Consider the following 21,882-nt stretch of genomic DNA (forward strand, 5'->3'; position numbering starts at 1 on the left):
GTCACTAGTCTGTACTGTAACCCATTCCTCTCCCCTGTAATCTAGCAGTCAAGGGGAACGCCCAGTGGGCTCCAAAGCCTAATTTGCATATATTTTTTAAACTTTCATATTTTGGTGCTGGAGGGGTCGATTTACTAATTAGACTAATAGAGGTATTACAGATTCAGGGTCTAAAGCCCTATACAGACATGTCCTTTCTAACAGGTACGCTTCAAACAGCACCTGTGGCCTCTCCTGGCCTGTCTTTTATTTATTTTAATTTTTTTTTAAGCAAATACTTTTATTCCCCATGAAATAAGAAATCTGAAACATCTTTTCTTCTAGCTCTGTGTTGTGCCATTTCTTTGTTATTCTCACTAGTAATGTATGACTAATTAGCCAACTGGGTGTTGCCACGGGGGGGGGGGCCTTAGGCGTGTCCCTACACTGTCTGATATTGGCAGCTCTGATTGGATAGTATCAGAAACACGCCCCCCAACTAGTAACACACTGTTGGCTATTTAGTCATATTTCCAGTGAGAATAAAAGGAATGGCAAAACACAGAACTATAAGTATAAAATAAAAGGAAGAACTGGCACTGTGATAAGACTTTTAGTCCTAGTTCGGGTGCTCTTCGTCCACCAGGCTAAGCTCCAAGCCTTCCTATGTAACAAATCCAGAAGTAGAGAAGTGGTACTCCGATTGCAGAAACTAAAAGTGATATTTATTCACCCATCCCAGTTACAAATGCACTTGTAATTGGGACGGGTGAATAAATACCACTTCCATACATCTGGATTTGAGCTATAAGAATGGATGTTCCAGAATTCCAATTGTAAGAGGAATACGAGAATTTGCTTTATAAAAATAAATAAATAAAATAAAAACAGGTCATGAGGGCCACAGACCCAGTTAGAAAGTTTAAGGGTATAAAGTAAGGGTATGGCTGTATAGGGCTTTAGACCCTGAATATGTATACACTTCTCATGAATTTACCCATTCAGCCTTAAAGGGGTTATCCAGGGGAAAACTTTTTTTTATATATCCACTGGCTCCAGATAGTTAAACAGATTTGTAAATTACTTCTATTAAAAAAATCTTAACCCTTTCAGTACTTATGGGCTGCTGAAGTATAGTTGTTCTTTTCTGTCTAAGTGCTCTCTGATGACACCTGTCTCGGGAACTGTCCAGAGTAGAACCAAATCCCCATAGCAAACCTCTTCTACCATGTGCAGTTCCCGAGACAAGCAGAGATGTCAGCAGAGAGCACTGTTGCCAGACAGAAAAGAACAACTCAACTTCAGCAGCTGATAATTATTGGAAGGATTAAGATTTTTTTAATAGAAGAAATTTACAAATCTGTTTAACTTTCTGGAGCCAGTTGATACATAAAAAAAAAAAGTTTTTTTCCTGGAATACCCCTTTAAAATATAATTTAAAAAAAATATGCAAATTAGGCTTTGAAGCCCACTGAACATTCCCCTCAAAAGCTAGATTACAGGGGAGAGGCAGGGATTACAGCATAGACTAGTGACTGTCAACTGTGCTGGACTCTAGCAGACGAGGGGAACGCCCAGTGGACTCCAAAACCTGGGAGTTTTGCAACAGCTGGGGCACACTGGTTGGGAAATAGCTTCTTTCTCACGTGCTTGGAGAGAGTACCCCATATTACAAACTAATCTGAGGGACAATTAAATGTTACGTCATTACAATTTACAATAATATTACATCATTTTGAATTATATATTCAATAGTAGTATACTAGGTAAAAATCAACCCGGAGAAGGACTTGGGTATATTTGTGTAATTTCAGAAAAATCTTATTTATTAAACCTGCCAGTAATTGAGTCATCAGGGTGGTCTCTGGCTCTTTACCCCTTGAGAAAGTCATCAATCAGGGCCAATGGAGAGAAGCCAGAAGGGATGCACCCCATGACTCACAGCAAACTGCAAAACTCCGCTGCTCAGCATTGGGAACAAACTGTTCTGAATGCTGGACCCGATGCCGGGAGCTCATGATGTCATAGCCCCGCCCCATCATGATGTCATGACCGCCTCCTCAATGCAAGTATATGGGAGGGGGCGTCATGCCCCCTCCCATAGACTTGCTTTGAGGTGGTGGGGCATGACATCAAGAGGGGCGGGACGTCCCGAGCTCCCGATACCGGTTCCAAATGCTGAGTAGCGGAGTATCCCTTTAAAGTGTACCTGTCTTTTTTTTTTTTTTAAAAAAAAGCTTTTAAAATGGCCCAGGCACATGTCAACATTTTTGATTGGTCAGCGTGTCAGTGCAAAAAAAATTTAAGAAAAGCACGTGGTATCACGCTTTACTCCCCAGCTTGCAGTGATCTTCATCTGGCTTCTCTGGATGGCTCTATAGACTTTGGGCCCAAGGAAGAAGATTGTAGAAAGCCAGGGAGTGAAGCACCCCGCAGCGTGCTTCTCCTCTCTCGTTCGCCTAAGCAGTGGGGGTTTCAGCACCTCGACAAATAAAATAAAAAACTTTTGACACGTCAAAATGTTGAACGTTTTGAAATGACACACACACTTTATATATCCATTCTAGAGAACCTTCAAAACAATTACATATGTAGGAATGATATCAGCAACTATTAAAAGGAACCTTTTAATAGTCTCAAGACGTTTATCAAGTCCTGGATTGCAGGACAATTATCTATATTCATTCTTTGAATAAAAAAAAAAAGCTTTAATAAATATTAAATGATAAAAATAAGTGAAAAAATACTATAAAAAGAACAGAGCAAATACAGCTAATAATAATAATAATAATATTAATAGCTGCTTATGATGAGGGCCAAAGAACTTGCATTCCCGAGTCTGGGTTACTATGAATTAATTTTCCACATGGATACTCGGCACACAGTATGGTTTATAATTTAAAGGACCAGTGAGTAAATGACTGGCAATGATATGCTAATAGCTTCAGCGCAGGTGATGTATTTTTAGATACTTTTAAATGACTTTGGTCATATCTTGGCACGCCATGAACACAGCCGATTCCACAAGATACAAATAAGAAGGAAGCAATTAACACTGTGTTGCTCCATGGTGGAACTTAATTGCCTTTAATGGTAAAAGAAACACAGGAAATTAATTCCCTTTCCCCACAGTGACAAGTGACTTCTGGGAAGAAGAAGTAGAAAAAGAAAAAAAAACTTTCTAAAAATGGAGTTTCTTATTTTGGAAGGAATAAGACGAAAGGACAACGGCCTATGGTAACCGTACCACGTTGGGTGGAGTTCTGTGCGCAAGTCCTGTTCATCAGAAAAGGGCTTGTGTGCGGAACTTCGTTGAGCGACACTGCCCAACGTGGCCTGCGTCTCCCCACACAGGTATTGGACTTAAAGGGGCACTCCGCTGCTCAGTGTTTGGAATAAACTGTTCCGAACGCTGGAGCCGGGAGCTTGTGACGTCATCGCCTCGCCCCTTCATGACGTCACGCCCCACCCCCTCAATGCAAGTCTATGGGAGGGGGCGTGACATCTGTCACGCCCCCTCCCATAGACTTGCATTGAGGGGGCGGGGTGTGACGTCATGAGGGGGTTATGACGTCACTAACTCCAGTTTGTTCCAAACGCTGAGCAGCGGAGTACCTCTTTAAACTTTAAGGGGGTACTCCGCCCCTAGACATCTCATCCCCCGGGATCTCTGTGCAGTAACCGGCGTTTGTTTAGAACGCTGGGTGTGAGCAGCCGGGGGATCCTGGGGTTATGTCACGGCCAAGCCCCTCATGACATCACTTTATGCCCCCTCCCATAGACTTGCATTGAGGGGGCATGACGTGACCTCACTAGAGGCGTGACCGTGACGTCACGACCGCCCACTCCAAAATGTTCCAAATGCTGGAGCACTAAAAACACAAATGAACCAAAAATAATAAACAAATTTACAAGAAGATCTTTTTGTAATCTAAAGTGTTACTGTCATTTATAAAAAAACTTTTCTGGCAGTGATAAAGGTTTAGTCTAAAGGGGCGACACGCCTTCTTTACCATAAGGACTGTGAATGTATGGAACGGTCTACCTCAGGAACTGGTCACAGCAGGAACAATTAACAGCTTTAAAACAGGGTTAGATACATTCCTGGAACCAAATAACATTAATGCTTATGCAGAATTATAAAACTACATCCCTTCCCCTTATCCCCTTACACCCTTCCCTTAAATTCCCTGGTTGGACTTGATGGACGTATGTCTTTTTTCAACCATACTAACTATGTAACTATGACACGCTCCTTCATGAGGCCTGATGAAGCACTAAGAAGTGTGAAACGCCTGTCGCCTCCTAAGCTGTACGTGCACCCCTTTTATTGTCCGTCTCCCCGTCATCATGTAAGCATTTGTACAGATAAAGAAGAAGAATTTGCCATCAATGGCGAGTGCCGCCATCTTATTTTCTATTTGGAATGTACGCTATCTATGATGTGAAGCAGAGCACCATCAAATGTAGATTATTATGGCGGTATGCTTTATACTGTCCGGAGTGAAAACTGTGATTGACTGTGGTGGCTGTGCCAGACTTTTTTGCTCTCTTAGAATTGTTGCTAGAGATTGTAGTAGACTGAAAAATAATAGAGTACATCCCCCCCCCACACAACATTTTGGGTTAGTGTCCCTTTCCAATAAGTATCCATCTTCCCAATGAACACACAAACTTTTTACAAGTAATAAGCAAGAAAGAACAATGCTGTAAATGCTAATAAATTATGGAGTTAGAGATGAAAGACAAGTTTAATTGATTCATTAATTTTGCATGATGAAACCTCAAGGTAATTATTGTAGAATCTAATTTATTTAAAAAAAAAATTACATTTATATGTCTGAATATGCTTTGAAATCTGGAATAGGGCACTTGAGGTGAAGATATCACTTCAACCTACTCAGAAGAATTTATATACAGGGGTCCCTCAACTTACAATGGCCTCAACATACAATAGTTTCAACATACAATGGTCTCATCTGGACTATTGTAACTTGAAACCGGACTCAACATACAATGTACAGACAGTCCAGATCTGTGATACCTGTCAATGGCTGGAAGAACGGACCAATCAGAATGGACATTTACTGGTAAAACACCTGTGTTGTTGAAGTGCATGCACTGAATTCCTTTCTGGTAGCGCCCCCTACAGTACAGGGAGGTATTACATGTTCTGTACTCTATCTGTACCAGGGTTAGCTGCTCCTTAGGACACCAGGTGAGGGCGGCTCCATGTTACTTTTTTAGGACACTGTGTACTGTACAGGACCCTGAAGAAGCTCCTGTCCTCTACATAGACAGTGATTACAGCTCCCAGCAGATCTTTCTTACCTTTATATGTAAGGATTTTGCTTTATCTCTATTAGTTATCTACATATTTTTCTTTAATCCTCACTTTTTCCTATTTTTGGATGACCTTTTGGGGCTTCAGAACCAATTACCAGGTTTCCATAGAGTTATGGTCTCAACATACAATGGTTTCAACATACAATGGTCGTCCTGGAACCAATTAATATCGTAACTTAAGGAACCACTGTATAGTGTTTACATAGATTTAACTGATTTGGGCACCTAAGTGTAAAGATGGCTACATATCTGTCAAATACCGGTAGAATTTTTTTGCCAGTTCATATTGAGATGGTTTCACATGGTGGTAGTTGGCTCGGTATTTTGTCATCAGTGTTTGTAAGCTAAAACCAGGGGTGGAACCTTCAGTAAAAAAGAAAAAAAAACAACGTAATGGAAATATTTGTATTTTTTTTATGTTTTGGCTTACAGATACTAAGCCAAATACTGTTGTGTGAATCCAGCCTTAGGCTGGTTTCATATAATGGTGATACGACAGCAATTTAGTGGCCATGTAACGGCCACAACCCCGGTTTCTACTAAACCATGGTGTGAACAGAAAGACCCAATACATGTGAGCGTATACATAAGTGTGTACATATGATTTGGGGAATTAAGGTCCTTGTTGTTTTTATAGATCTGAAATAAAGCAAGAGAATTTTATACCCTACGTGCTACACCCTACTCTTGGAAGAACCAAACTTAGTTCACCATAGGGCTCTGAGTTTGCAACACTAAAATTGAGGAGGACTTGGTTCCTTTGTATGAAACTTCTAATTTTTCCTCTACGTATGATATCCGGGTGTTTTGATGCAGGGAAGGCTGTTCTGCTATAGCAGAAGGGAAAATAAAGCCCTATTGCAAGACTTTGCTGCCACCAATTGTGAGTTGCGCTCATGTTATACTTTTTTTTTTTTTAAACTCCCCTACTCCTACTACTAAATCCCCTTGTGAAATGGCTGAACACCGATTTGATATGAAACTAGATATGCAGAAGGAAAAATTGGCTTTTAAGGGGTATGAGGCCTTTTTGCAAAGGTACGGAACAAAGTGGGTAAATTGTTACTGAATTTGGTTAAAGATAGATGCCTCATACAATATATTTTTACATCCGAGACAAAGTGGCTTTTGGTCTCTGACTCGGCGCGTATTAAAGGGGTTATCCAGGAAAAAACTTTTTTTTATATATCAACTGGCTCCAGAAAGTTAAACAGATTTGTAAGTTACTTCTATAAAAAAATCTTAAAGGCTAACTCTCATTAAAACTAATTTTTGCTATTGCACACATTATGGTAAATAAAAAATATTTCTAATATATTTCGTTTTAAAAAAAATGAAGTTTTCTAGATTTTATTTGTGCTTAAAAAAGCTCAAGAGCACATTTTCCCCCATCTTATACACAGACTTTGGACCAAAGTCCCAACACAGAAAGTGCAGCCTGGAGTGTTGAGGGGGGGTGTGTCCAGCCTCATCCAATCATAGCTCCTCTCACACATAACTGCCATATGCTGTTAGTTAGACACCCCCCCCCCCCTCAGCACTCCAGGCTGCACTTTCTGTGTTTGAGCTTCGGTCCAAAGTCTGTGTATGAGATGGGGGAAAAAGTGCTCTTGAGCTTTTTTAAGCACAAATAAAACATAGAAAACTTCATTTTCTTTAAACAAAGTATATTAGAAATATTATTTATTTACCATAAGGAGTGCAATAGCAAAAATTAGTTTTAATGAGAGTGCCCATTTAATCCTTTCAGTACTTATGAGATGCAGAAGTTGAGTTGTTCTTTTCTGTCTAAGTGCTCTCTGATGACGCCTGTCTCAGGAACTGTCCAGAGTAGAAGCAAATCCCCCACAGCAAACCTCTTCTACTCTGAGCAGTTCCGGAGACAAGCAGAGATGTCAGCAGAGAGCACTGTTGCCAGACAGAAAAGAACAATTCAAACTTCAGCAGCTGATAATTATCGGAAGGATTACGATTTTTAATATTTTTTTTTCCATTTTAGGTCAGTAGTACTTAGACGTGTATTCCAGTGCAGATTACTTTGACATGTCTAACACTTGTTGAACCAAGTCACCATGCCCTCACTGTCCTCGGATCAGAGGGAACTGTTAAATAACGAGGTCACCAGGGAGGACATTTTAGCGACTATAAAACCCCTGGGAAACCATAAGGTTCCTTGACTGGCGGGGTTTATGGGTAGATTTTATAAGGCATTGGGTAACCATTGGGTCAGTGAGGCACGGTGTTGGGTCTTTGGAAACCTGCTGACCTTGCCTATGTCAAGCTCAATCTAAAACAAAGATCCAACTCTCTTACTTGTATAGATCTACAGTCGGGCAAAAAAGTATTTAGTCAGCCACCAATTGTGTAAGTTCTCCTACTTAAAAAGATGATAGAGGCCTGTAATTTTCATCATAGGTATACCTCAACTATGAGACACATAATGATGAGAAAAAAATCCATAAAATCACATTGTCTGATTGTTAAAGATAACCACCTCCACCCCCCCCCCCCCCCCCCCCCCAAGGTGAGCAAAAATCCCAGAACCACACAGGGGGACCTAGTGAATGATCTGCAGAGAGCTGCGACCAAAGTAACAAAGGCTACCATCAGTAACACACTACGCCGCCAGGGACTCATGCAGTGCCAGACGTGTCCCCCTGCTTAAGCCAGTACATGTCCGGGCCCATCTGAAGTTTGCTAGAGAGCATTCGGATGATTCAGAAGAGCATTGGGAAAATGTCATATGGTCAGATTAAACCAAAGTAGAACATTTTGGTAAAAACTCAACTTGTCAAGTTTGGAGGAGAAAGAATGCCAAGTTGCATCCAAAGAACACCTAACCTACTGTGGAGCATGGGGGTGGTAACATCATGCTTTGGGGCTGTTTTTCTGCCAATTGACCAGGATGACTGATCCGTGTAAAGGAAAGAATGAATGGGGCCAATTATGAGATTTTGAGTGAAAACCTCCTTCCATCAGCAAGGACACTGAAGATGAAACATTGTTGGGTCTTTCAGCATGACAATGATCCCAAAACACACCACGGGCAACGAAGTGGCTTCATAAGAAGCATTTCAAGGTCCTGGAGTGGTCTAGCCAGTCTCCATATCTCAAGCCCATAGAAAACATTTGGGGGGAGTTGAAAGTCCATGTTGCCCAGCGACAGCCCCAAAACATCACTGTTCTAAAGGGAGATCTGCATGGAGGAATGGGCCAAAATACCAGCAACAGTGTGTGAAAACCTTGTGAAGACTTACAGAAAACGTTTGACCACTGTCATTGCCAACAAAGGGTATATAACAAAGTATTGAGATGAATTTTTGTTATTGACCAAATACTTATTTTACACCATAATTTGCAAATAAATTCTTAAAAAATCAGACAATGTGATTTTATGGATTTATTTTCTCATTCTGTCTCTCATAGTTCAGGTATACCTATGAAGAAAAGTTACAGACCTCTTATCTCTTTAAGTGGGAGAATTTGCACTATTGGTGGCTGACTAAATACTTTTTTGCCCCACTGCATATCCCTCAAATGTGGATGCAAAAATCTGTAAGATAATGGTGTATCGCCTAGCAGGCCTCATGCCACACCTAATAACACCAGCACTGGTGGGTTTTACTCAGGGGAGAAAAGTAGTCACTAATATGCGTCAGGTTTTGGCTACCTTGGAAATGGTACATCACAGTTCGCAATCCAACACCACTGCAGCCCTTCTAACAATAGATGACAAAAGGGCACTTGATGTCGTCAGTTGGTTGGGGACTGAGTAACATCTATAAACGTCTACAGGCAAGAATTAGTACTACGGGGCATCTATCCGCTTCATTCCCCCTTCAGAAGGGAGCCCGGTAGGGTTGCTCCAGTACCATTTTATGTTTATTCCTGCTGTAGAGCCCTCGTCTTGATTTCCTGGTCCACTCCAGTACATATGAGGGTATCCACATTGGTAAGGGAGAAGTAAAGGGAGCCACAAAAACAGCCAAATGGGGTGCTCTGGGGAAGTTATGTGCATGCTGTGTTGTTGTAAAGAGTCAGCAGCAAACACTACATGTCTTCTTTTAAACTATCCTCCCCCCCAGCAATACATCATGATATGCTCTGAATAACAGCAGTCAGTGATCAGATCAACAGCAGGAAAAGAGCAGCGTTGTGACTGAGAATCTTGACTAGGCTTCTCTGCTGCAAGGTCCTTACACAGGTAAAGGGAGGGGGAGGGGAGGTGTGCCGGTGAAGCCAGAAATCACGTGGTGTTTGTCTTGCAGGAGGGTGGGGGCTAGGTCTCAGTGAGGGGTTTACACAAAGACTAGCAGGATCTGAAAATGACATCTTTCTCTCACACCCTGCATGTAAGTCACAGCTGAAAGAGGGAAACTGCTCTATATAGCTAATGAATGATATTTAAACAAATACATATGTTGGTGAGAGAGAAAGGATGGGCTATGGTTTTAGTTTCCCAGAGTACCCCCATTTAAACTTGTGGTGCATGTAAAGTTAAATATTTATGCAAATACATTCATTAGCAAATGTTCCTCTTTCTTGTGGTGGTCTGTACCATGAGCAATGAGCTGTCAACAGGGTGAGGAAAGGAGCAAGAATATCAGGAGAAGGAGGCAAATTTGCTTAATGAATGTATTTGCAAGAATATTTAACCTGACGGCCTACAAGCTTAGCTATGTTAGTTGTGATAGGAATACCCCTAAACATCTTTTCTCTATCCAAAGGAACACCGAGCCGGCACTGTGGCATTCTAAAAACGGAAGGTTGAAGCTTCAGTGTTCGTGATGTCACACCAAACAGTGGCTGTGGTCACCCGTCATCCGGCACGGATGTCTGGGGTGCCGCGCCAGATAGGGAATAAGATGCTTAGGGACGGAGTATCCATTTAAAAGCAATGAATCCACAAAGTCCAAGCGCTGTTCGTCATGCCGATTTCCCTGTATTGCAGAAAGGGCTGTGACTTGTAGTTCATCCACACTTTTCCATAGCAATATGCTTGCTCAACCAATGCAGAATAATCAAAACTAATATAGTGCAGCAAGTGATGCATGGAGAGTGAGATAAAGCCCGGCCGAGCCTACACACATTATTCATTCTATTTAACACGATAATGCAAAAATCAATTGTAATCTGGGTGGATATGCCTGGCTGGACCCTCAAAGAGGATTCCTAATGACTCCGCTCTGTAACCATGAGACAAACTATAAAGTTCTCTTTAACAGAAAAGATTAGAGAGAACATAGTCCACATCCATTCTGTAAGTTACTGTACAATTTAATATCAGATACGTATATAAAGCTCCACCTTTTAGGCAACTTGCATATATTAGGGAATTGTATTAGAAATCACTCACGACCTTTGCAAGTAGCGTCCATTTGGTGATCATGAAGCAACAACTTGCAAATCAAAAGAATTCAAGAAAAATGTGACCTATTAATGGGGGTGTTGGGGGTTGTCACCAGCCAAAATAGCTAGTCTACTTTCTCCTTTAAAGTGCAACTGCAGTGATGGCTCGGGCGGCAGGCTATATGTTTAGATTTTAGCATAGACACACAAGCCTGACACTGACGAGAGACTATGGTGTTCAATCTACGGATTGGTGGAGACCACTGCTCTAAAGAATATCTGAATCCACAGGACACCCCATATATGCTTGACAGGTGCAGGTTTTACCTATAGGTGTTACCTTTGCCATTGCATTCTTAATATACTTGTGTGCAGCCATCTACACTGAACTCTGGGAGTTAAAGTGCACAAGTAGGGCCACTTCTCCAAGAAAATATATGCAGGCGGAACACTGGGAAAGTGAAGTTGGCCACACACATGAGATACCTGTTGGCCAATATTTACCACTCCCAATACCCCCATGAACACATGAAAGTATGCATGTCTTTTGAATGAGGAGAAAGCTGCTGCCAGAGACAACTGGTGGCAATTTAATGGAAGCGGGAGGTTCATGGAAGCGGGAGGAGAATGGAAGCATGGGGTCGGGAGATGAATGGAAGCGGGGGTGGGTAAATGGTGGCAGGGGTGGGTGAATGGTGGCAGGGGTGGGTAAGGGGTGAATGGAAGCAGTAGCAGGGGTGGGGGATAATGGAAGCAGTGGTGTGGGTGGGAGATTAATGGAAATAGGGGTGGGTGGCTGGGGGTGAATGGTGGCAGTGGTGGGTGGGGTTATGGGGGGGGTGAATGGAAGCAGGGGTGGGTGAATGGAAGCAGTGACAGAGGTGGGTGGCTGGAGAGTGAATGGAAGAGTGGCTGGGAGGGTAATGGAAGCAGTGGCGTAGGTGGCTGGGGGGAATGGAAGCAGTGGCGTGGGTGGGTGACTGAGGGGTGAATGGAAGCAGTGGCATTATGGGTGGGTTTAAGGGGGGTGAATGGAAGCAGTGGCATTATGGGTGGGTTTAAGGGGGGGTGAATGGAAGCAGTGGCATTGTGGGTGGGTTTAAGGGGGGTGAATGGAAGCAGTGGCAGGAGTGAGAGGGTGAATGGAAGCAGTTACGGGTTGCTGGGGGGGTTAACAGAACCAAGGGTGGTTGGGGGGGGGGGGGAATCAAAGCAGTGGAAGGTGGGTGGGTTTATGGGGGGGTTAATAGTGGCAAGGGTGGGGGCTGGGGGGGTGAATGGAGGCAAAGGTGGGGGCTGGGGATTGAATGGAGGCAAGGGTGGGGGCTGGGGGTTGAATGGAAGCGTGGCTGGTTAATAAAAGCAGTGGCGTGGGTGGCTGGGGGGTGAATGGAAGCAGTGGCGTGTGCGGAATGAAAGCAGTGGCAGTGATGGGTGGGTTAATAGGGGGGTGAATGGTAGCAGTGGTTGGGGGGTGAATGGAAGCAGGGGTGGGTGGTTGGCTGGGGGGGGTGTATGGAAGCATTGGCAGGGGTGGATGGGGGTGAATAGCGCTGGGAGGCAGGAAGCAATGTGGGTGGCTGGAAGCAGCGTGGGAAGCAATGTTGGTGGGTGATAGTTAATGTGAGTGGCTGAAAGCAATGTGAGTGGGAGGCTGAAGGCAAAAGGTGTGTGAGTGGTTGCCTGGAGGCAATAGTGGTGGGTGGGTGGCTGGGAGTCTGATGGCGGTCTGGGAGTCTGAAGGCAATAGGGGTGGGTGGCTAAGAGTCTGGAGGCAATAGAGGGAGTATGAAGGCAATAGTGGTGGGTGGGTGGTCTAAAGGCAATAGTGGTGGGTAACTTTGAGTCTGGAGGCAATAGGGGTGGGTAAGAGGTTGGAGGCAATAGGAGTGGTTGAGAGGCTGGAGACATTTGAAAGAGGTTGGAGGTATTTGTGTGTGGGAGAGGTTGGAGGCATTGTGTGTCTGGGGGGCTGGAGGCATTTGGGGGGATGCTGGAGGCATTTGGGGCGATGCTGGAGGTATTGTGTGGAAGAGGTTGGAGGCATTTGTATGTGTGTGTGTGTGTGTGTGTGTGTGTGTGTGTGTGGGGTGGGGGTCGAGGCTGGAGACATTTGTGAGAAAAAGAGAGGATGATGCTGGAAAGTGTGGTGCCTAATATATGTTTTGGTCATTAAGAAAAAAACTTTTGACATATCAAAAGTATAGATCGCTTAGGAGAACGAGTGGGAAGAAGCTGAAACTAGCGCGCTTCACTCCACAGCTTGCAGAGATCTCAGTCCATAGAATCTTCTATGGACGGCCTATAGACTTATAATGGTGCCACAGGACGGAGATCGTTACAAGGTTTAGAGTTACCTTACGCTTCTCCCCACTCGAAAGGTCAAAAGTTTTTTTTAAATGACAAGATTTTTTTTCCGTTTACTCTAACCATATTATGTATATTTTCTAGAGTATAGATGTAATACTAAAGCCACATCACGGCTACATGCACAATGCTGATGTGTGGACCGGACAAGCTTTCCTGATGGGATTACCTCCGATACGTCTCTCCTTTCTCTCTCCGAGTCTTGCGCTTTATTTATTTTCTGCTGCCGAGCTTCTTCTAGCTGAGCTTTGAGTTTTTCTGCCAGCTCCTGTAAGACAGAACACAGAACATAAGGCTAGGATAACCCTCTAAGGATGTGGACTCATTTTCCCTTCAAGATGCAGCAATTTTTTGTTTTGTTTTATTCACTTTGACCACCTTTCTGTCAATAAAGCAGTATAAGGGTTTTGCGGTTTGTTTGTTTTTTTCCTTTTTTCAGGAAAAGTGGTAATTCTAATGGCACCTTTTTGGGCTACATATAACGTATTGAAGAACTTTAACTTTTAGGGGGGGGGAATAGAAAAAATAATTAGAAATTTCCAATTTTTGGCTTTACAACGTTCAATGAGAGGTATAAATGACAGAAATAATAAACGTTTTTTTTTTGTCTTGCTACTAGAGATGAGTGAACTTACAGTAAAATTGATTCGTCACGAACTTCTCGGCTCGGCAGTTGATGACTTATCCTGCATAAATTAGTTCAGCTTTCAGGTGCTCCGGTGGGCTGGAAAAGGTGGATACAGTCCTAGGAAAGAGTCTCCTAGACTGTATCCATCTTTTCCAGCCCACCGGAGCACCTGAAAGCTGAACTAATTTATGCAGGAAAAGTCATCAACTGCCGAGCCGAGAAGTTCGTGACGAATCGAATTTATTGTAGTTTCCCTCATCTCTACTTGCTACGTTAACACCACAAAAATAAATTATTTATTCTTCTGTTGCTGCAGTCCAATAACATTTTTTATTTTTCTATACATGAAAATGAATGAAACTTCATTTTTACTGTTACAATTTTGTAGTACTTATTTACCCCATGTGGGATGAGGGATAGACAAATATCTGCAATTTTGGCCCTGTATATTACAGATTACTTATTTTACAGCAATCCCTTTGCGAGTTAACCCTTTAAAGGGGAACTCCACCTGTAAACATCTTGGCCCCTATCCAAAGGATAGAGGATAAGATGTCTGATTGTGGGGTCCCGCCGCTGGGGCCACCGTGATCTTTGTGCAGCACCCGGCGTTCGTCAAGAATGCTGGGTGCGGGGGTCGTGATGTCACGGCCACGCCCCTTGTGACGTCACACCACGCCCCCTCAATGCAAGTATATGTGAGGGGGCGTGGCGGCCGCCACGCCCCCTCCCATAGACTTGCATTGAGGGGGTTTGGGGTGACGTCACAAGGGGCATGGCCGTGGAGTCACGACCCCCGCTCCAAGCGTTCAGAACAAAATGTTCCCACAACACTGGGGCAGCGGAGTACCCCTTTAAGGACCTGCGCTGTAATTGTACGGGTTAGCAGTGGGTAACTTCACGCACAGCACCGCACATTTATGGTACGCCTATAAAGCAAGTAAAGGAGCTGCGCTACAATAAAGAATGAAAGAATAGTGGCACCGGTACCTGTGTATACAGCTTCACGAGATGGACAAGTACGACCACTCGGGCAACTACCCAGATCCAATCAGCTGGCGGAGGTGCTAGGACAATGGGAAACCCAGTAAATACAAGTATGCAACGTAGAAAAACAGGCGTCCTGCACTCACCGTCCAGAAGCTGAAATATCGGCTCCCATCTCGGGCTGTTCAATACAGCAAGGAAGACATGAGTGGCGTTGGGTGCTCAGAGGCGACTGCCAGCGGTTTCACGCATAAAGGTCTTCCGGAAGAAGCACGCATGTATGCATGAAACCGCCGGCAGTCGCCTTTGAGCGCCCCACGCCACTCATGTCTTCCTTGCTGTATTGAACAGCCCGAGATGGGAGTCGATATTTCAGCTTCTGGACGGTGAGTGCAGGATGCCTGTTTTTCTTTGTTGCATACAGGAGCTGCGCTCACTACATAGAAGGTGTTCTCCAGGGGGCTCACCGATAATGGCGGACATCAACGATCGGACTGATGTCCACCATTAACCCTATAGATGCAGTGACCACAGCATCTATAGTGAGTTAGTGTTATAGGCTGGAATACCCTTTAAAGAGAACATGTCACCATGAAAATGCTCTGCAGTCTATAGGCATCATGTTCTAGATCAGGGAGTGTTTGGCAGATCTATATGTTTGTAGAAAAAGATTTTAGAACTGTAGAACTTGTCATTTGATTGATATCTCTGCTCGTTCCATGTTTAGAGGTCAAGTGGGCGGTCCGATCATTGAATGAAACTGTTCCCTGGACTCCTTAGGATAGAAACAGCAGGAATTTTAATCAGTAAGTTACCTTGAATCTTTTACTACATAATATATATATTAATCTGCTCATCTCTCCTATTTCTCAATATATTGCATAGTATAGATGTCTAGATTGCATAGACAACATCATAGGGAAGGGTTATTTACAGTTAAAGTAGTAAACTGTGGAAAGCCCTACCCAAGAGGTAATATTAGTCACCAATACTAAGTCAGTATTTAAAATAAAAATACAGAAGTTTATCTAATAGAAAGCACTGAAAGTTTTATAAATTCAGCAATGAATGATTTATAGTCGTAGAGAAACAAAGAACTTGTGTCTTTTTTATATTTATGGAACCATGTAAAACGCAGCTCAATGTATAAAAAAAAAAAATAATGCAATAAAATATAAAATATTATAATAACACGGACAGATTTGCTCTTCTGGACCTCAAAAATAAATAGCAAATAATAACTAGACACCAGGCTAAGTAAATAATTCAACAGATAAAAGTAAAAGTGAAGCCTAACCCCCAAGTAACCTAGATACTGATTCATGCAAACATCAGCAAGGGACTCGTGACAAAAAAAAATTCTATACAAGCTTTTTTTCCTCTTAATTCTGAGAGCTTTGTGCCACGCAATATGTTATCCATCACAGCTCCCACAGGGGATGTCACCCAGCTTTCCTGCTTAATATGCAGCAACACATCCTGGAGTTCTCTATCACTGCACTGTATAAATCTTTATAAGAGTTATAACAGCTGTTACCTTGCTCTTAAAAGATATAACGTTAGTATAGAACATGAAGCTCTTCCAGGCGTCTCTGTAATTTATTGTGTTTTAGCGCGGCTAATGCCGATATAATCATATTTGTCCCTCCTTGTAGCGAGCTGTATTACATTATTATGCAGAGTGCCTGTGACATGCATGCTGCTGTAGTGGTGCAGCCTCCAGCCTCTCCTGTGCTATATACTAGAGGACAGCGTGACGGCCGCCCTCTCATAGATTAAGGGGGCAGGGTGTGACATCACGAGGGGGCGGGGCTGTGACATAATGATCCTCCGGCCCCTGCATCGCCAGTCGTCAGGCACGGAGCGAAGCTTGCTCCACGCACCAGATAACAGGGGTGCTGCAGGAGAGATCCCGGGGGTCCCCAGCAGCAGGACCCTCGCGATCAGACTTATCTCCTATCCTTTGGATAGGGGATAAGATGTCTAGGGGCGGAGTACCCCTTTAAGAGAACAGTACAGTGCAGGGCTCTACTTTATACCTTCATATGTGGATATTTAGATTTCTGTTAAGAATTTTGAATGATCTTCATAACTTTAGCTACGTAAAAGAAAGGAGACTGCGCCGTTTCGTGCCGTAGGTACATGTAGCTTGAAGAAGTGCCAGGTCGGCACAAAACCGTGGGCGCATCTAGCTTGAAGACGTGCCAGGTCGGCACAAAACCGTGGGCGCATCTAGCTTGAATAAGTGCCAGGTCGGCACAAAAACGTAGCTGCATGTAGCTTGAAGAAGTGCCAGGTCGGCACAAAACCGTAGGTGCATGTAGCTTGAAGAAGTGCCAGGTCGGAACAAAACCGTAGGTGCATGTAGCTTGAAGAAGTGCCAGGTCAGAAAAAAAACGTAGGTGCATGTAGCTTAAAGAAGTGCCAGGTCGGCACAAAAACGTAGCTGCATGTAGCTTGAAGAAGTGCCAGGTCGGCACAAAAACGTAGCTGTATGTAGCTTGAAGAAGTGCCAGGTCGGCACAAAAACGTAGCTGTATGTAGCTTGAAGAAGTGCCAGGTCGGCACACAACTGTAGGTGCATGAAGCTTGAAGAAGTGTCAGGTCGGCAAAAAACCATAGGTGCATGTAGCTTGAAGAAGTGTCAGGTCGGCACAAAACCCTAGGTGCATGTAGCTTAAAGAAGTGCCAGGTCAGCATGACTACTTGTTCAATGTGACAGGTTCTCTTTGTAGCTATTTAGATTGGTAGCCAGCTAGGTGGCTATGTAGATTGGTAGCCACGGAAAAATACAATGATCACTGTTGTAATGTGCGTTACATTAAGAGGCTGTGGGTATGATTTCACATGTCTACATGTTTCTCCTTAACACAGACAACAATATATTTAACGAAACGTCAAAAATAAATTAAAGATTTATGATCGATGCCATTTATTTTAAGCGTAACAATGCACAAAATATCTTCACAATGCATATGAATGCCTTCATAGATCTGGGGAATAAAGAAGCGTCATTTAAATTAATATACGAGGCGGATAATCAATCTCCAGACATTTAATTGATATTCTACAATAACACAAAACCATATCTACTCATTACTGCCAAGTTGGTTATATAATTAAGCGATTCATTTTGCAGTTATGTGCGGATACCAGCGCACACATTATTAGTTTATATGGCACCATGGTGAGGTTTTATTACTGCCGGAAATAACAACATTAATAAAAGTGCACAGATTCAGGACAAACAGTATCTGACTGAATTCTTATCTGCAAAGTTCTTTTGCCCCCATGGCCTCCAGTTATTGGGGAATATTTGCATAGGATCTGTGTTAAAGGAGTACTCCGCTGCCTAGCGTTTGGAGCAAACTGTTCCGAACGCTGGAGCCGGCACCTGGAGCTCGTGACATTATAGCCCCACCCCCTCATGACATCACACCCCGACAGTTTGCTCCAAACGCTGAGCAGCGGAGTACCCCTTTAAAAGGAAGCTGTCACCTGTTTTATGTTGCCCAAACTGCGGATAGCACAAAACAAGTGCAGGGAGCGCCATTCTGACACACTATGATTTCTTAGAAGTTTCATAAAAATCATAGTTTAAAGGGGTACTCAGTCCCTAAACATCTTATCCCCAAGGATAGGGGATAAGATGTCTGATCACGGGGGTCCCGCCACTGGGGACCCGCCCCTGTGATCTCCGTGCTGCACCCAACATTTTTTTTAGAGCGTCAGGTGCAGCACTGGAGGCTCGTGATGTCACAGCCACACCCATGAGTGCCCACATGCCTCTTGACAAAGCCACTTAGGTGGTGAAACATTGAGGGGGGCATTGTTTCATTTTAACCACTGTGTGCTGTAACCATCTGTAGTTCAAGGACAGTGAGATGTCCTCTACATGATAGAGATACGAGGAGCTCTTAGAGCCCATGATCCAAGATCCACAAACAGTTACTAGCACACAGTAATTTTAATAAGTGTGTGTCTATTTTTCTCTATAAGTTTATTTGATTTAATTTTTGGACCATATAATTAAAGTCCTGTATATAAAAATTTTATTAATGGTTGGGAACTAAAAGGTTTTTTTTGACCACCTGGATAGTGGTTATTAGTTGTTAGTGCATATTGATCCACCATCCAACCATTTGGTCTTCCATTGTAATGTCACAGCCACACCCCACTCGTGATGTCACGGCCACACCTCCTCATTGCAATCTATGGGAGGGGGCGTGATGGCTTTGTAAAAAAAAATATTAAAAATGAATGGGAACTGCAAGCCAGGCCTGCTCCCCCAAGTGTTATCACTACTGGTGCCTGTGGTCACTTAGGCTCTTGTAGAAAATTGGTCACATGAATCCTACAATTATGGTTAAACATTTAGTGAAAACTTTGGACCAACTTTTTACAAATAGTTATGATATGGAATGCATAGCCCATATGGGTTACATGTTCACGTGTCTGCTGTTTAGTGTATGCACCATTAGTGCTCGGTGGTATACCGGTTCATACCGAATACCGAAAACATTTTCCTGCACGATATGAATTTTGCCCATACCGCAATACCGGTTGGGCCCCTCACCCCCTTGAATGAGTGAATTATCCAACGCAGCGCGCTGTCCCCACATCGGGGAACTAATCATATGTGACCCGCAAGCGCTGTTCTGCGCTGTCCCCACACCATGTCACCGCAGGCGCTCCCCTGCTCATCCTCCTATGAGTTGCGGGTCGCCGGCGGTAGAAATCTGTACTGTACTACAAATAACATTGCCCGGGCTGCAAAAATAAACAAAATAAACTTTAACTCACCTTCCGACGTTCCCCGTTACCGGCCTCATGGTCCCTCCGCTGTGGTCCTGGGGATCGGAATGTCACAGAGCCGTCAGCCTATCATCGGCCGTATCAATGTCCCGCCTCAGCCGCTGATAGGCTGGGCCCACTGTCATGAAAGGAGCAGGCCGGCTTCATACATGACAGTGCTCTCAGCCTATCATCGGCTGCAGCGATATTCCGCCCCGGCCGATGATAGGCTGGCAGCTCTGTGACTTTCCCGTCCCGAGGAAATAGCAAGAGGACCGCATCGCAGGACAATGAAGACGGTACCAGAGCCCGGGAAACGTTATTTGTAGTACAGTACAGATTTGTAGCGCCGGCGGCCTGCAACTCATAGGAGGATGAGCAGAGGAGCGCTTGTGGTGACATGATGTGGGGACAGATGTGGGGACAGCGCAGCTGATAATTCATTGGGGGGGGGGGTATTGGAAGAGAAGTGGAACCGCCATCACTTACAAAAATACCGTGATACATGTTTTTGCTCATACCGCCCAGCTCTATGCACCATAGAGTTACATTATAAGAAAGTTGCACAGAACTAGTTCAAATTGTAAAGAATATAACCAGCATGAGAATGGCTACTGAGGCGTATATAACATCCTTCAAAAGGTAAAACAACAAAAAAAACATACAAGTGGGATCAATGGGTTAAGGAGACTTCTTGTAAACCGTAGACTTACCGTGTTCCCCATTATTTCTGCCTTGACAATCTTGGCACCGAGCTTGTTCATGTCTTCCTCAGTGAGTATCTTGACCGACGGTTTTCTTGCTTCAAGTCTACAGGAAACAATACAAAACTGAGCACACATAGAATATACAGCTGGTAAGCTTCTATATTTGACAAGTTGTCTGTAGGATCTTAGAAGCTAAACTTGCAGGTAACTAAAGGGATATTGAGATGATTGGTGAAGGTCCCATGTTTGGAGTCTTGAGAAAGAAGGGACTGCAGGGCTATAGTATGGTCTTGCCCCCTTCGAAGCATGGTCCCGGCCACCCAGATCTGCAATAAACTCTAAGCGGCATGGGCAACTTGTGCCGGAAATGCAATGCTACACCCCCTTCATTCTCAGGTATGGTGGTGGTCCCTAAGGTTAGACCTCACAGATCATAAAGTATGCAGAGTTTTAAAGGAAATCTGTCATCAGTATCACCCACATGAACCTGTCATACAGGCTTGTAGAGCTGGTGATACTTATGGCATCCCGACCAGTCACGCCGTTCCGCCATTTTTGCTGGGGTATGCAAATTAGGTCCTAGGGGCATGGGCATGCGCCATACAGTAGAACTGCCGCGCAAGCAGGGAGGGTGTTATGCATATAGATGAGCCGGCCGAAGGTTAGGTCAGAGTGCCCGGAGCTTGAGTCGGAGCTCAGCCCATGCCCCAAGGACGTAATTTGCATACCCCGAAAACGAGCAATAATAGCGCAACAGTGTGACGGTTCCAAACACCGTAAATATCATTTTGATCAGTATCACCCGCACTACAAGCCTGTATGGCAGGTTAGTGTGGGTGATACTGATAACAGATTTCCTTAAAGCCTAATGCAGGGCCTAAGGGGTAACGCATGACCCACAGACTCTCTTTGGTGGGGCCATCAAATGTTTGTGTCATTACCCCCAAACCCTGTACAGTACACCAGTTTTGCCTTGATTTAAATATGAGTGAACTGTCTCATCGCCTTTGCCTATTTACAGGTCTAATAAATACAGTGAAAACAGTCTGTAAGACAACTCTCCAAAATTTGCATCAGGAAAATTAAAATCAGGTAAAAAAAAAAAAAAAAAAAAAAACACATGTGCTTCTCCATACCTGCAATGTTCCAATAAAATAACGGTGTAGGAAAAATTAATTGTAACATACCAACCATTCTGAACAGGCCATTGTTAAAGGGGAACTCCAGTGATATATATATTTTTTTTAAATCAAGTGGTGCCAGAAAGAATGAGTAAACAGATGTATAAATTAATTCTTTTAAAAAATCTTAATCCGTCCAGTACCTATCAGCTGCTTTATACTCCACAGGAGGTTTTCTTTTCTTTTTAAATTTATTTTCTGTCTGACCACAGTGCTCTCTGCTGACACCTGTCTGTCTGTCTGTCTGGGGAACTGTCCAGAGCAGGAGAGGTTTGTGATGGGGATTTGCTCCTACTCTGGACAGTTCCTGACATGGACAGAGGTGTCAGCAGAGAGCACTGTGGTCAGACAGAAAGGAAATTCAAAAAGAAAAGAACTTCCTGTGGAGCATACAGCAGCTGATAAGTACTTATTAAATATAAGTAATTTACAAATCTGTTTAACTTTCTGGCACCAGTTGATTAAAAAAATATATATATATAGTTTTTCACCGGAGTACCCCTTTAACTCAACACAACAGTACAGGACAGACCATTGGACGCTC

The 21,882-nt window shown here is 43.6% G+C and overlaps 1 protein-coding gene across 2 annotated transcripts in view; it reads right to left on the bottom strand.

The window, feature by feature from the left end:
* The window catches only part of CWF19L2 (CWF19 like cell cycle control factor 2), a 177,414-nt gene that overhangs the window by 97,336 nt on the left and 58,196 nt on the right, over window positions 1-21,882 (bottom strand). For both annotated transcript variants that reach the window (XM_056561619.1, XM_056561620.1), the window contains exons 9-10: window positions 20,164-20,260; window positions 13,211-13,309 (exon numbers count right to left, since the gene is read on the bottom strand). In XM_056561619.1, the coding sequence (XP_056417594.1) occupies window positions 13,211-13,309; window positions 20,164-20,260 (196 nt within the window). The remainder of the gene's footprint in view (window positions 1-13,210; window positions 13,310-20,163; window positions 20,261-21,882) is intronic.

The sequence above is a fragment of the Hyla sarda genome, chromosome 2 (genome assembly GCF_029499605.1).
Source record: "Hyla sarda isolate aHylSar1 chromosome 2, aHylSar1.hap1, whole genome shotgun sequence".
Classification (NCBI taxonomy): Eukaryota; Metazoa; Chordata; class Amphibia; order Anura; family Hylidae; genus Hyla; species Hyla sarda.